The sequence below is a fragment of the Rhagoletis zephyria genome, unplaced genomic scaffold, assembly GCF_001687245.7.
Source record: "Rhagoletis zephyria isolate East Lansing unplaced genomic scaffold, Rhagoletis_zephyria_1.1 Rzeph_scaffold_03878, whole genome shotgun sequence".
Taxonomy (NCBI): domain Eukaryota; kingdom Metazoa; phylum Arthropoda; class Insecta; order Diptera; family Tephritidae; genus Rhagoletis; species Rhagoletis zephyria.
Window position 1 is genome coordinate 39,802 of NW_016160961.1, and position 17,281 is coordinate 57,082.

Sequence of the window (17,281 nt, forward strand, 5' to 3'; positions counted from 1 at the left end):
GGCTGTAAATAGATTCTTTTAATATTTTTCTAGGAGTGGCTCTTAGAGGGTTAAAAACTAAATTCGGCATATCTACACCAACTCATCTTTCATATAATATGAGTCTCATTTAAATCAATGGGGATTAGGTACCTCAAAAGTGTACCACAAAAATCATATATAATAGAGGGCTGCATGAATGCATTCAAAACGGCTTTTGAATTATTCATATACAAAACGAATGACTGATTTTGGCTTCAAATTTTTTTGAATTTGAGTGAATAGCTGTTTTGATATTTGTGTCGACATCACAATATTCAAACCACAGTATACAGTAATCCAGATAGGCAAAACAAAAAATGTAAATATGCTTATTTGACAATTTATTTGAATGTATTGGTTGATATTTTTTCACAGTTGTCGTTTTCTTTAACCCAAATGAAATGAATTTCAATATTTTCTTATAGTGAAAAATATTTTCAAGTAACATAAAACAAAACAACGAGAAAAACAAAATTCCAAGCAAATCAGGCTTGCAGCGTAATCGATTATAACCGAATGCAATTCCTACATAAGTCATATCGTGTTCCGAATACAACTTTGAGTGAATAACGATGGGCTGACTTTGGAAAATGGTCCCATAAATTAGGGGGTAAAACAAGTATTACTTAACTTAAAGGTAGAACTCTCTAATTTTCAAATATACAACTCTTATAGTGGAGACCTCCAAAGTTTTAATGAAATATGTACACAAAGTTATATATTGACATTCGAACAAATTTGTATGTATTTGTTCTGCCGCTTATTTTCATTTGAAAAGGATACTGCATGAGTTAATGCAAATAAAAAAGGTTTATGCAGATTAGCGAGGCCGTTTTTCAACCGTATAAAATGTATATACACATATTCTTACATACATATTTATCAAAATATTCAGAATGACGAAATGAATTGGTTCAGTCGTGTCTGTTTGTAAACAAGCTAACTCGAATAAAATTTATGTAGATATTTTAACGAAAGTCGGTGCCGAAGTTGCCTTTGGTATAAATTAGGTTAGTATTAAATTTTTGCGAAACCTGTCAATAACCACGACCACCTCCCATGTAGTAATCAACACTATTTTTGTTTTATTATATTTTTTACGAATTTCGCTGTCAAAATTTACATTTCAAATATATCAACAAACATTTGTGGGTACTTTAGCACCAGTCATTGCCTATGGGTTAATGACAAAAGAATCCTATACATGCACAATATTTCATGTATTAATTTTCAAATAAGCATATTGTCAATGTCTGGTTTACTGTATACTGTGATTCAAACAAAGTGGAAATAAATTGAATTGAAATAAATAACAATTTTGTGTATGAATATCCAAAAATATTTTTTTAATGAGCATATGCACAAACATACAATGTATGTATGTATGTATTGCTGCGCTCCTATTACATACNGTATGGGTTCATGACAAAAGAATCCTATACATGCACAATATTTCATGTATTAATTTTCAAATAAGCATATTGTCAATGGCTGGTTTACTGTATACTGTGATTCAAACAAAGTGGAAATAAATTGAATTGAAATAAATAACAATTTTGTGTATGAATATCCAAAAATATTTTTTTAATGAGCATATGCACAAACATACAATGTATGTATGTATGTATTGCTGCGCTCCTATTACATACGAAAAAACTTGTTTGTAGAAAAAAACTTTTACCGAACTGAGTTTGAATGATTTGAATGTTTTCCTTTCATTCATTCACATTCTTCCATTTGAAGGTAGAAAATATAAAACAAAATGTAAATTCCAAACGCTGAGTGTTTTGTATGTGAAGTAAAATATTCAAATCTACTGTACTCTGTTTGTCTAGAAGTTTGAATGAATTCATGCAGCCCTCTAATATATAAGAAGATGTCATGTTGCTCCTCTAACTGATTTTCGGGCTGAACTTGTACCAATCAGGACTGTAAATAGGTGTTTTTAAATATTTTGCTTAAAGTGGCTCTTTGAGGGCTAAAAACTAAATTCGGCACATCTACACCACCTCCTCTCTCTTTTGATATGAGTTTCATGAAAATCAATGGGGATTAAGTACCTCAAAAGTGTACGACAAAAATTATGTTTGCGTATTAATATATAAGATGTCATGTTGATTCTCTAACTGATATTCGGACTGCACTTGTTCCAATCAGGACTGTAAATAGTTTTTGATGTGTATACATCTTTGGTTTCGGTAGGTAAAATTTGCGAAGCTGTAAAGGCTGATTTTCACTATGTCAAATTCAGTGGCATTTGTCCTCAAATAAGTGAAAACACATTGTCGAATGGGATTAAAAAGCGGTTTATCGATTGATTTGGATCAGGATAGGTCTTTAGTCGTGTACATGCGCTGCTAAATCGGCTATCTGTCTGTTTTTGGCCCATAATATCATCGGTAAAGGCATGGATAAAGGAGATAAAGTTGTGTCAAAATATGTCGCCAAATTTTGGCGTCAAAATGTGACATAGTGAAAAGCAGTCTTAACGCATATCCCAGCACAAAATTTCGAAGGGCTTAGCATGTGTATTTCAGCATAAAATTTTTATTTTCATTAGAAGCACCCCGTGTTTGCTTGCCAAATGGTTGCATATATTTAGGCTTATGCATAGTAACAAGAATTACTTGCGATTATTTAAACTCCGCACATGCATACGGCTTTGTAGCTATTATGTACGTAAATATGTATGGACTCATTTGTTGCAACTAAAAAGCAAGGCGAAAATTTAAAAAAATATTGAAATCATTTTAACATGGACCGTTGATAACTGATGAACATACATGAATATATGTATGTATAATATGCATATGTATGGATGATATAATAGCTCTGATCCAATACTTTTCGTGTAAAATCCTGGAAAAAGGTCAAACAGCAAAATCACTCTCTGAAGTGAGGGTAAAAAGTGAGTAACAGCAAAACGTATGGAACAAAAAAGCATCGGGTAAAATCCTGCAACATGAACTGCATGTACATGAACCACAGATTATATTCCGAAAAGAAAAACTAAATTTAGGAATATATAAAAATAGAAATGCTCAACCTATAAGCTCAAAAAAAATAACTGATGCGGTGTTTCCAAGATATTTTAACGGCCTTGAGTCACAAGTATATACAAGTAAATTGAAGCGCATTTTTTACTATGCATATGCCTAAATGTATGCAACCATTTGTCAAGCAAACAGAGGGTGCTTCTAATGAAAATAAAAAGGTTACGGTGAAATCCACTTGCTAAGCCCTTCCAAATTTTGTGCTGGGATATGCGTTACAGCTTCGCAAATTTTACCCCTACCGAAACCAAAGATGTATACACATCAAAAATATTTTTAATAAAATATTTTATATATATTATATTTTTAATAAAATATTCAGTTAAAATATATTTAAATGGCATAAATGTGTTGCAGAAAAAAAGGGACCATGGTGGCACAGAGAAGAAGTTTGACTTTTCCTCGAATTGTTTGAATAACAAGCACAACCAATTTGACAGCTAACGAGCTTTGATTGAGATTATATTTATATGTAAACGTACTTTTATGCTTTGCCGTTCGCATATGTTTACACATCAAATTTCATGAGTACCTAGTACTCACGTTTTTTTTTTTTAATATTTTGCTCAAAGTGGTTCTTGGAAGGTTAAAAACTAAATTCGACACATCTACACCACCTCCTCTTTCTTTAATATGAGTTTCATGAAAATCAGTGGGGATTAAGTACCTCAAAAGTGTACGACAAAAATTTTGTTTGCGTATTAATATGTAAGATATATGAGAACATAATGTAGCGAATGTATATTCTGAGTTTGAAGCACATCGGACTATAAATGCGATTTTTTAGTATAGCTCGAACCCTGCGCGACCTATCGGAAAAGTTAAAAATTTGTGCACTCCTCCTCCGTAACACCTTTCCAACAAAGTAACAATCATTCGAATCCGTGAAGAAACGTAGGAGAAAATTGTTCCCAATTATTCATGCTTGCCTATTTATATATAGATACTAGCGGAGCACCCGACGTCGTTCGGGGTAAACAAATCAAAATATAAAACAGTAATACAAATATTCAGTTCAACACAAATTAGACGGGGAAAACTATTTTCTTCAACTACTATATATTGATCATCACTTTCTGTTCTAAAAATCTTGTTCAATTACTAATGTTATGCTATTGCAATGTTATGAATCGTTATGCTAATGCACTTGAAGATGTTCAGCTATTGAAACAGTACATACTTTTATATTCCCCTCATTTAACATTATGTATTTACTCATATGTATGCATTCCGTTACCTTGGTACAATATGTATATATATCCGTCTCTGAATTACGAATAAAGCAGTCGAAGTATAACCTTCAAATGACTCGGACATAACAATTTTTGGCGACGAGTGAAAACGACTCACGTTCCGGCACGTAAAGTAAAAGCAATGGCTTCAACTACATTTTTTAATTTTGAGCCCTTCGACGCGAATAAAACTTCTTGGTCACGTTGGGCTGAGCGTTTCAAAACCGCGTTAGAATTATACGAATGCGAGGAGACCAAACATGCAAAATTGCTTCTTCATCTTATGGGGTCAGACACATACAACTTATTGTGCGATAAGATCATGCCCCAGAAGCCAGAAGAGAAGACATACGAGCAAATAATAGAAATACTACACGAGCACTTCGACCCAACACCTAACGAAATTTTGGAAAATTTTCGTTTTAACATGCGCAAGCAAAAAGCAGGCGAAACGTGTACGGAGTTTGCAGTGACATTGCGACGATTGGCGGTAAATTGTAATTTTGGTACGCACCTGGAAAAAGCTTTACGAAATCAGTTCGTATTTGGTTTGCTAGATAAGAACATTCAAAGTAATTTATTGAAAAAGAAGTCATTGGGCCTTACTGAGGCCATAAGTATGGCTACGGCATATGAATTGGCAGAAAAAGGAGGTGAAGAGTTACAAGGGGGGAACGACAAGGAGAGCGTGAATAAAGTTTTGGGAAAGAAAAAGTCAGAGAAGAGAGAGAAAAACGAGAAGCCGAAAGAAGATATAAAAAAATGTTTTCGGTGTGGCAATAACGCGCACCTTGCAGACAAATGCAAATACAAAGATTTCACCTGTCACTTTTGCAATAAAAAAGGGCATCTTAAGAAAATGTGCTTTAAACAGAAAACGCAAAAGAAACGTGTGAACCAAATAAGCGAAGACAAAACCACATTGGTCGAAGAATTGTTCAAAGTGGAAATATATGGCGAAGTGCACAACATAGGTAGAAAGATCGAATGTAAACTGTCAGTGAATAATGTGCAAATTTCGTTTGAGGTGGACACAGGGTCCCCTGTTTCGATAATCAACTTGGAAGATGCCAAAAGAAACTTCGCAAAATCGCAATTAAAAGAAGCTAAAATACAGCTTGTGAGTTATTGTGGCACACCTTTGGAATGTTTAGGTTACATTTGGGTACGCGTTGCGGACAAGTTGAGTGATAAAATGCTAAAATTGTATATCGTGAGATCAGATCGTAGACCACTTCTGGGCCGGGAATGGCTGCGTGAAATAAAAGTCGACTGGAACGATATACTGAGCAGTGAAACGTACACCGCGTCGCGTATTAACCAAATTGAAGATAGTAGCAAAACGTGCAAAATAGAAAACTTGCTTAAAAGATATCCCAATTTGTTTTCCAAAACTACGGGGAAAATTCGCGATTTACAGGCTCGACTGTACGTAAAACCAAATACAACAACGAAATTCGTTAAACACAGACGAGTGCCTTTTCCTTTATTGGAAGCCGTAGAGCGTCAACTAGACGAACAAGTTGCGGAGGGACTTCTTAAGAAGGTGGAAACAAGTGAGTGGGCCACACCGATCGTTGTAGTACGCAAGAAAGGTGGCAATATACGAATATGCGGCGACTATAAGGTAACCCTTAATCCAGTATTACTAGTCGACGAGCATCCTTTGCCAACAGTGGATGAACTTTTTAGCAAGATGGCTGGAGGGCAAAAGTTTTCAAAAATTGACTTGTCCACAGCATATTTGCAATTAGAAATCCACCCGGAAGACCGACATTTACTCACACTAAGCACGCATAAGGGGTTATACGAACCCACTCGAATGATGTACGGAATCGCAAGCGCTCCGGCAAAATGGCAACGTGTAATGGAACAATTACTAAGCGGTATCCCCGGGGTGTCAGTATTTTTAGACGATATTAAGATCACGGCATCAGACGATGGTATGCACCTACGACGCGTTGAAGAAGTCCTCAGCAGACTCGATCGGTGCAACATGCGGGTGAATCTCGAAAAATCTGAATTCTTCAAAGATAGCATAGAATACTGTGGCTACATTATCAGCAAAGAGGGCATTCGGCGAATGAAAAGTAAGATCCAGGCGATCCAAGACATGAAAGTGCCTACTAATCGAGAGGAGGTTAGAGCCTTTATGGGCCTCGTGAATTATTACGGCAGATTTGTGCGAAATCTAAGTGACATAGTATACCCTATTAATCGGCTACTGCAAAACAGCGTAGAGTTCATTTTCGATAACAAATGTATGAAGGCATTCGAAGAAATTAAAAAACATATGCAATCGGACATCATACTCACACATTATGATCCGAAGTTACCAGTCACCTTGGCCGTTGATGCCAGCCCAATTGGAGTCGGCGCAGTATTGAGTCACACGTATGGCGATGGTTCGGAAAGGCCGATACAATTCGCTTCACAAACGCTGAACAAAGTACAACAGCGCTATTCACAACTGGACAAAGAAGCCTATGCAATCATATTTGGGATACGTAAGTTTTACCAATACCTGTACGGCAGAAAGTTCACTCTCGTTACAGATAATCGGGCAATTTCGCAAATATTTTCACCAAGTAAGGGGATACCAACCCACTCAGCAACTCGTATGCAACATTATGCATTATTCCTTGAACAGTACGATTACGTTATCAAATGCAAGCGTTCGAAAGACAACGCTAATGCAGATGCGCTGTCAAGGCTGCCAACCATAGAGGAACACAAATGCACAGAGGAGGTGTACATGGTGGAAGAAGAATTGTTGGATAATTTACCAATAACCGTCACCGATCTCCAACGAGAAACAAAGGCGGATAAATCGATTAAATCCTTGCTAGAAGGTTTGAGATACGGCCGAATCTGCGAACCAAAAGACCGTTTTGACATTGACCAACATGAGTTCACACTACACAATGGTTGTATCTTGCGGGGAATACGTGCGTATATCCCTAGGAGTCTTAGGCAAAGAGTACTGGACGAATTGCATACAGCACACTTCGGCATAGTTCGAATGAAAAGTCTAGCCAGAGCTTATGTTTGGTGGAACCAATTAGACAAAGACATTGAAGAGCTAGTACAGAAATGTGTACCGTGTCAAACTACAAGACCCAATCCAAAAAAGGAGCCACCAGGCCACACTTGGAAAACGCCTACTAAAGCGTTTGAACGGGTCCATATAGATTATGCCGGCCCGATAATGGGCAAATATTTGTTCGTACTTATCGATGCCTACAGCAAGTGGCCTGAAGTACACGTAACGCCTAATATGAATACAGAAACCACCATTGAAAAATGTCGGGAAATATTTTCGCAATTTGGTATCCCGAACATTATTGTGAGTGATCATGGGCGGCAATTTAATTCGAGTGAGTTCCAACATTTTTTGAAGTGCAACGGCATTGCCCACAAACAAGGTGCGCCATACCATCCAGCTACAAACGGCCAAGCTGAACGTTATGTACAAACCATCAAACACAAATTAATTGCAGCAAAATGCACAGCAGACTCATTGAAAGCGGAATTATCAAAAATTTTATTAGCATACAGGCGTACCATTCACCCAGCAACAAACAAGTCACCGTCGATGCTTATGCTAGGCAGGCAGATTCAATCCAGATTGGACTTACTTCTGCCGCAGAATAACCAAACAAACAACAATCAAGCAATGAAGCCAACGCAAAAACGAATGATGAGCGGTGATCGAGTAGCAGTACGCGATTATCTCTCAAAGAGGAAGTGGCGATTCGGAGTGGTCGAATCGTGTAAAGGCGATTTACACTACAACGTGAGACTCGATGACGGTCGCATATGGACAAGGCATGCCGATCAAGTGAGGAGATCGGGAGTAGTAGCCCACAGTGAGCAAGCAACAACAGCAAACGGAGAACAGGTAACTAACAACACAGAGACGCCGGAGACAAACACACCACGCGAAAATCCGCCAGCGTTTTCAAGGCAATCAATCAACGCATTACCTATTCCGAAACCCACAGTGACGGCTGAGCCTGAAGGGATGGTTACAAAAGCCGCAAATCCAAATGTGACCGAAGTTAAGCAGACACCAGCAACTGAAACGACACAACAACAACAACCACTGCGACGTTCGCAGCGACAACGCAAAATGCCAACCCGCCTACTACAATAAAAACAACCAACAAAGTTTAGTTTTAAGCCAAACACACTATGCTAAATTTAAGCAATTTGAAATAATGCAGCTTGTAGAAATATCGGTGTAAGTTATTGAATTTATTTGTAAACATACCGATGAAGAACATTTAAAATTTAGGGGGGAGAGAGATGTTATGTTATTGCAATGTTATGAATCGTTATGCTAATGCACTTGAAGATGTTCAGCTATTGAAACAGTACATACTTTTATATTCCCCTCATTTAACATTATGTATTTACTCATATGTATGCATTCCGTTACCTTGGTACAATATGTATATATATCCGTCTCTGAATTACGAATAAAGCAGTCGAAGTATAACCTTCAAATGACTCGGACATAACAAATATTATAAGGCGGATTAAAGTAACGATAGAATTTTTAAATTAAAATTAGTCGACTATGGTAGATTCCGTTTAGCTTCCTATTCGCTTAGCCTTTTTAGTATAGCTGCACTTTTCCGGTAGAATGCTTATTTCAGAAGTGGTTTTATTCACTATACACGCACATGTTTCAATTAACAGCAACGCGGGATCAATAAAATGATTTAATCTTTTCATTTCAAAATGGTCTAAAGACTTTAAAGTTTCAAAAAAACCCTGTTTTAAATATTCGAGTGGTCTAATAGTTGAATACATATTTATCCCCCTTTCACAAACACATTTATATATACTTTATTCTAAACAACTCCCGTATATATGTCTGCATACCTAATTTCAGGTTCGTGTGACTTATGGTGTCGAAGTTATAGCTGATACAAAATTTCACGCCTAATGGATGTGCCACGCCCCCTTTTATAAACTCATTCATATACACCTTACTATAAGCACCTACCGTAGTTATGTCTGCATACCAGAGTTTGAACTCTGTGACTTATGGTGTCGAAGGTATAGCAGATAAAAAATTCCGGGCCTACGGGATGTGCCACGCCCCCTTTTAAAATTCATTCATATACACCTTACTATAAGCACCTACCCTAGCTGTGCCTGCATACCAAATTTCAAATTCATATGACTTATGGTTTTGAAGTTATAGCTGTTAAAAATTTCCACGCCTATGGGATGTGCCACGCCCCCTTTTATAAACTCATTCATATACACCTTACTATAAGCACCTACCATAGATATGTCTGCATACCAAATTTCAAGTTCATGAGACTTATGTTGTCGAAGTTATAGCTGTTAAAAATTTTCACGCCTATGGGACGTACCACGTCCCCTTTTACGAACTCATTTATATATTGCCTACAATAAGCACCTACCATAACTATGCCTGTATACCGAATTTCAAGTTCGTAGGGTTTATGGTTCCGAAGTTATTGCTGATAAAAATTTCAAGCCTATGGGAGGTGCCACGCCCCCTTATCGAATCCCAATTTGTTTCTCCTTATTATAGGCCCGGGGTTCATGGCAACACTCTGTCAGAATTTCGTTCGATTCTGTCCGTCGGTTTAGGCTTCAACATGGCACATACATACATATATACTTAGACAAATATATATTAGATATCTATCCTTCTCCCAGCGTAAAATAGTTTTTGGAAATATCCCGACCCCAGCGCTTCCTATCGTGAGATTTTTTAGTCCAAATACTCCTTTTCAATTGGCTAAAAATTTTCTAAGTCTGAGCCAATTCTGCAACTAAATGCAGTTTTTAGGAGCATCCCGACCCCAGCGCTTCCTATCGTGAGATTTTTTAGTCCAAATACTCCTTTTCAATTGGCTGACTTATGTTCAAAATATGAGACTAATCGGCAAGTAAATGCAATTTTTTGGAATATCCTGACCCCAGCGTCACCTAGCGAGCAAATTTTTGGTAGAAATATTTCTCCTTAAGGTACTGATATATGTTCCAAATATGAACCAAATCGGTCCAGCCGTTTAGTAGTTTAGTGACATACAATATACAGAAAACTCTATGAAATTGTGAAATCGTGACGTCTCAGCATTCTTCTTTTTTCGGCAACAACAACAAGAAGTTTCAAATTTTTTTAAATCAAAAAACCTTCCACACAGAAGGTCCAAAACAATACTTTTTACAGAATTGAAATCGGTTAAGCCGTTTGGTCAGGCATCGCCGTCATACGAAAAACATTTCATTTATATATATATAGATATGAGAACATATTGCATGGAACTGAATTTGACATAACTCGGCTTTGGAGCCAGCTATCCAGCTATCGGGCTAATTTTTGGCAGGTGTATTTATCCTTATGTGGCGAATGTATATTCTGAGTTTGAAGCACGTCGGACTATAAATGCGATTTTTTAGTATAGCTCGACTTCTGCGCCACCTATCGGAAAAGTTAAAAATTTGTGCACTCCTCCTCCGAAACACCTTTCCAACAAAGCAATAATCATTCGAATCGGTTGAGAAACATAGGAGAAAATTGTTCCCAATTATTCGTGTTTGCCTATTTATATATAGACTAGCCAATGCTCGCTTGCTTCGCAGCGCCTAGTAAGATCTTTTGCGTTGGCCAATACAAAAATAGCGATTAAGAGGAAAAGCGGTCTGTAAAGTAAACATTTTTAGTTTAAATCGAAACGAATAGGGATAAATCAAGGTAGGGATACCATCAAGGTATTACTCAAATCAGTACTTGTACTTGTCTCAAACAAGGTATCGATACCTACTCAGTATCGGAAAGGTATCGAGCACTTTATATAGACTACGATTTTGCATATTTTTCAAAGTAACTGTATTGTTTTTTTTCCAAAAATATGCATTTTTATAAGATTATTTATCTTTTAATAATGTTTCAGACAAAAATTTAAGACAACAATTATTTTTCTATAGTATTTGATTTCAAAAAACAATAGAATACATTTTTACAAGATTAATAGATCATCTCGCAAGGAACAGATGACCCAACAACCGTTATGTATAGACGCAGTGTTGCCGTTGTGAGTTTTCAGAAAGTTGAAAAAAAGGGTTCATTGACGAGAAAAAGAGTCACCATATTATTTTTGATTTTCTTTACTAGTAAAAGAATAAATTGGTTGAATTTAAAAAGAAAAATAGTGGGACAAGCTTTTCACAAAAAAGGTTGCAAACATACACATAAATCGAGAAAAGTTACATTTCCCTTAAAAGCTTTAAGTGATGCATTTTTTCGTACTTACAGTTGGAAATATTTTTTAATAGCATGGTTCTGTTAACATTTCCTAATACCATGTCCCCACCAAAAAGTTAACCATCTCAAATCGAACTTAACCACATCACTAACTATTGCTGTCCACACTGCGGTTTGAGGTTTATAAAACAGTACAAATGTAAAGAACAGTGTTCGGTCCAAAAATCGATTCAGGACTAAATTACTGCAAAAATCGGAGCAAAAACCAATTTTCCTTACTAGATTGAATTTTTTATTTTTGTTTCTGACATTAACTGTTTGACTAAAATATTTTCTACTCATGCAGAATAAGAACGCGAGGCAATATAAGGATAATATATTACATATTTAGGTAATTTTTAGCATTTTAAATATAGTAGAACGTATCTAACACTTAATTTTTTAAAAAGCAAACCTTTTCTACTTTATATAAATTTCATTCCTCATATATTTTTTAACAACTTAAGTAAAGTTCTGCATCCGCCAATTTGTGCAGCCATACATCAAAGAATAACGATGTTACTTTATTGACGCATTGCTATGAAAGAGTTACTTTTTAACAGTGAGATTTGGCTAACTTTCAATTTTTTAACTGAAACCGGTGGTGAGCACTCAAAAAACGGCACCAAGAGGGGCATAGCATGAATGAAAAAAACGGAATAGATTTGAAGTCAAGGGGAGTAGAGGAGTAGATTTCAAATTTTTTCAAAAATCGGAGTAAATCTAATTGATCTTAGTGGAGTCCAAACACTAGTAGGGAACGAATTCTTCACATTTTAACGCTAATGTCCCACAGATGGCGGGCAAACACAGGGTTGTATCAGACTTTCGACGTGGTTTCGAGTTGGTTAGCTTTTAACCATCTCAGTGAAATGGTTAAGTGCTGTCATTTTTATATGGCGAAACTACGGTAAATCAAGTGGGTTATCGGGATAACCAACTCAATAGCCATAACTACGTGGTTAGCTTCGGTGGGGACATGGTATAAAAAAGCTTTTGAAAAGGGGCAATGGTCGCACATAATTTTGGAAAAGCGTATTGGCGCTCAAAAAGGGTCAAATTTTTCCTTTAGTCGCACAACGGCAACACCACTATATAGACGGGCTTGCTTATATAGCTGCGGAAATGTTTTGCGCATATCTTTCAATTCCTCTAATGGGTTGCTTTTCAAAAAAGATGCTGAAGCATAATAAGTTTTGCGCTTCCGATACAAGTACCTTTTTTCCGATACCTACTTGGATCGCAGTAAAAAGTATCGAGTACAAAAATACTTNGTTCCGATACAAGTACTTTTTTCCGAGACCTACTTGGATCGCAGTAAAAAGTATCGAGTACAAAAATACTTAGTAAATTGAGAAAAGTATCGAGTATGTACTTGGATTTACTTGTATCGATTTATCCCTATAAACGAATAAAGAGCAGAATCCTCCTCACACATAGGCCAAGAATAGTAGCGCTGTGATACCTATGATCTTATTTCCACCTGTGAGATCTCTGCCAAGCGTGTATAATATTATTCTATGATCTTGCAACTTCAACATTGGTCCGTAAACCAGTTTTCAGTTACAGGTGGGCCAAGAAAATCCTGTTGCAGTCTTTACATGCACACTTAAACGAAGCCATATGAAAAGTAGATTCGTCTAAGATGAATATAGGGTCAAAGCAGACCAAACCCCGTGTGGGTTTGTATATATTTCGGCTGCAGCGCAATCCATTAGGTCTCTTTTCTGCAAAACCACTGTTTGTCATGAAATGAATACGCATTATGAATTTCAATCAGATTTTATAAAATATGGCGGGTTCATTTTAAGGAAACGAATTTTTCATCATACAGGTAGCTCAACTTGCGAATTTGAATGAAATCGGTTAATAAATACGACTTTTAGAAGTAACTCTACTCCAGCGCCACCAGCATGTTGTCTAGTAGGCTATAATAGGACCATATATTCAAGGTATAACCTATGACAATTTGACTGGTTTTAGTTCGAACAACGAAAACGGCTATCATTTTACGTATGTATGTCCATTAGAGTGGTCCAAACAAAAAATTTTCCTTGACAGGGTTTGGGGCACCCCTCCAAAACCTAACGTTTCTAAGTATACATTTAGAAGATGCTCATGATGCATATATCTTACTCTAGAAGTATTGTGTATATAAATTAATCAAAGAAGTGGTTAAGTAACCTAAGAACATTTCAAATTTAAATTATCTAAAAAATATCACAAGTTTCAGTTGTCATGGCAACAGTACCTTTTTATAAAAATCACCAATATTTTTGTCAGTTTCGTAGCGATCCGGCAGCGCAATTCAAGGTCATTGAGCGCCCTGTATTAGTTGCAGTAGATAACTGAAAGTTGGTATAGATATTACAAATATTAAAAGGAAACCACTAACGGGGTGCCTCGTTTTCTAGAAGGAAAAATTTTCCCCATACACAAATTGGACCACTTTAATGTATATATATGTTTCGAATGAAAAAAAAATCACCATGAAAGCAATAAATCGGTTCATAAAGCCACCTAGCGGGTATATTTTTGGTAAACGTATTTTTCATCACGCTGTAGCTTACATTTTGAATTTGAAAGAAATCGGTTCATAAAGCCACCTAGCGGGTATATTTTTGGTAAACGTATTTTTCATCACGCTGTAGCTTACATTTTGAATTTGAAAGAAATCGGTTCATAAATACGATTTTTATAAATAAATCGACTCCAGCGCTACCTAGCGGGTCTATTTTTTGCGTACGTATCGAGGTAGCACACGTTTTAAATTTGAACGAAATCGGTTCATAAATACGATTTTTATAAATAAATCGACTCCAGCGCTACCTAGCGGGTCTATTTTTTGCGTACGTATCGAGGTAGCACACGTTTTAAATTTGAACGAAATCGGTTCATAAATACGATTTTTATAAATAAATCGACTCCAGCGCTACCTAGCGGGTCTATTTTTTGCGTACGTATCGAGGTAGCACACGTTTTAAATTTGAACGAAATCGGTTCATAAATACGATTTTTATAAATAAATCGACTCCAGCGCTACCTAGCGGGTCTATTTTTTGCGTACGTATCGAGGTAGCACACGTTTTAAATTTGAACGAAATCGGTTCATAAATACGATTTTTATAAATAAATCGACTCCAGCGCTACCTAGCGGGTCTATTTTTTGCGTACGTATCGAGGTAGCACACGTTTTAAATTTGAACGAAATCGGTTCATAAATACGACTTTTATAAATAACTCGACACCAGCGCCACCTAGCGAGTTTTCTGGTAGCCTTTAATAGGACCATATATGCAAGGTATAACCTCTGAAAATTTGACTGAAATATATGCAGTAGTTTTTGAGTTAACTCCGAACAACGAAAACGGCTATTATTTTATACTAGTGAACCCACATGGCGTCAAAACGCCAGCGTTTAATTAAATTTTTTAAACAGGTGAAACCCTATTCAAAAACCTCACAACAATATTCCTAATAATTAATCTAAACCATTTCTCAGTGAGAGAGGTCTCGCATGGTGTCGGTTTTCATTTCATCAAATTTCAAATCTCCCTGTAACTTAAAAAAATAAAACCTGTGCACATCTATGTAGAATTCTAGTCCTTTTATTTGGCTTCTCATTTTGGAAATTCGAAATAACGGTGCAGATGTAATGACCTTAAAAAAACAATAGATGGCAACTCTAATTAAAAATATTATCAGCATATAGTTTTCTTAAAACTCTTTCGTTTGACACTAATATTTCGATATTGCATTTATGTATCTTTCGTATAAGTAAAACAAATTCGACTTTTCGAACAGGTGGCAACCCCTTTAAAAGTATTTTCAAACTGAAATTTTTCGCCGGCATTGTTACACATATTTCAATTAACTGATGAATTAAGTTGAATTGAATTTTTTTAAGTACATGGCAACTCTCCTAAATACAGTTTAGAAATAAATTATTTTCAAACCCATTTCGATTGATACCCATCTTTTGACAATCCATTTAACTTATTAAATAATTTGAGCTTAATTTTTTCAAAAAAAAAAAAACAAATGTTCAGCTTAAAGATTTCTTAACACTCGTTCTTTTGATAACCCTATTTTAAAATTTCATGTAACTTATGTATAATTAAACGAAATACCACTTTCAAAACAGGCGGCAACAATCTTAAAAACTATTTTCTAACTAAAATTTCATAAAACTGATGAATTAAGTGGAAATTTATTTTTAAACAAGTGGCAATCCTCCTCAATTTAGTTCTTAAATAAAGGATTTTAAACCCATTTCCATTTATAACCATCGGTTAGTAACCCTTATTAAATCATTTTAGTTTAGCCACTTAAACTGGGGCAACCCTCAAACACATCAAAAATTTTCTAAATTGTCAAATTAAGTATTTCTTGAAGCTCTTTCATTTGACATCCATCGTTAATACTTCATACATGTGGCAACCCTATTCAAAATATTTTGAAACTACTTCCTTCTTAAACCTCTTTTGCATGACACCCATATAGCGATACCTTATTCACTTACCAAATTCTTTTAATTAAAATTGAATTACATTTTTTTAACATGTGGCAACCCTCCTATACGTAGATAAGTTATAAAGCCTTTTCAAAACCATTTCGATTGATACCCATATTTAATAATTGATTTAACATTTTAATTAATTTGAGCTTAATTTCTTAACAGGTGGCAACTTTTTTCGAAAAAGTAAAACCTTCTTGAACATCCACACCCTAAGCCCAAACGGTGTGGATCTGATGGCATTGCTTATTAAATTATTTAAATGCAATTTTTTATCAGGTCAAAAATAAAATCGAACGAACGGTGCAGATCTTTTAGGCTGCACAAAAAATGTCTTCGCGTATTATATAACAGATAATTTGGATTTAGCTTTTTACGCAGGTGGCAACCCTCCTCAAACTCATAAAATATATTCTCAATGTGCAAACTAAGATTTCGTAATTCGATATCGATAATTGAATTAAATTAGACTTTTCGAACAGGTGGCAACCCTATTAAAAATATGTTCACTCTAAAATCTTCTTAAATCTCTTTCGTCTGACACCCATATTGTTATACCTATTTTAATTACCCCATTGCCTTAATTTAAATTGAATTTGATTGTTTAAACAGGTGGCAACCCTCCTACACGCAGTTAAGAAACAAAGTATTTTCAAAACTACTGCGATTGGTACCCAATTAGGAGATATTGATTTAACTATTTAAATAATTTGAACCTAATTTTTAAACAGGTGAGTGAGGTGCCAAATCAAAAAGCTCTGGTTGTAGGTGTGCAATAAGGTTTAACTTTTTCGAAAAGAGTTGCCACCATTTAAAAAATTAAGTTCAAATTATTTTAAAAGCTAAACCAATTATTATAAGATGGGCATAAATGGAAATAGCTTTGAAAATATTTGTTTCTTAACTTAACTTTATGAGGGTTGCCACCTGTTGAAAAAATCAAATTCAATTTGAATTAAGGGAATTAGGTAATAGAAATATGTATTTGTGCCAGACGGTAAAGATTAAGTATGTAGTAGTTTGTAAACATTTTGAAGAGGGTTGCCACCTGTGTGAAAAGTCTAATTTATATGAAGTATAAAAATATGGATGTCAAGCGAATGAATCTTAAGAGATCTTTAGTTGGAACGTTTAGAATATTTTTAAAGTGTTTGAAGAGGGCTGC

At 35.6% G+C, this 17,281-nt stretch overlaps 1 protein-coding gene across 1 annotated transcript; it reads left to right on the forward strand.

Annotated features, from left to right (window-relative positions):
- The first annotated feature begins 4,628 nt into the window (after positions 1–4,628).
- Positions 4,629–8,462, forward strand: LOC108369841 (uncharacterized protein K02A2.6-like). The gene has a single exon (XM_017625033.1). The coding sequence runs from the start codon at positions 4,629–4,631 to the stop codon at positions 8,460–8,462; it is 3,834 nt and encodes a 1,277-aa protein (XP_017480522.1).
- The last annotated feature ends 8,819 nt before the right edge of the window (positions 8,463–17,281 follow it).

Coding starts and splice junctions, on each gene's coding strand:
- LOC108369841 (XM_017625033.1), top strand. CDS start 4,629: ATGCCCCAGAAGCCAGAAGAGAAGACATACGAGCAAATAATAGAAATA.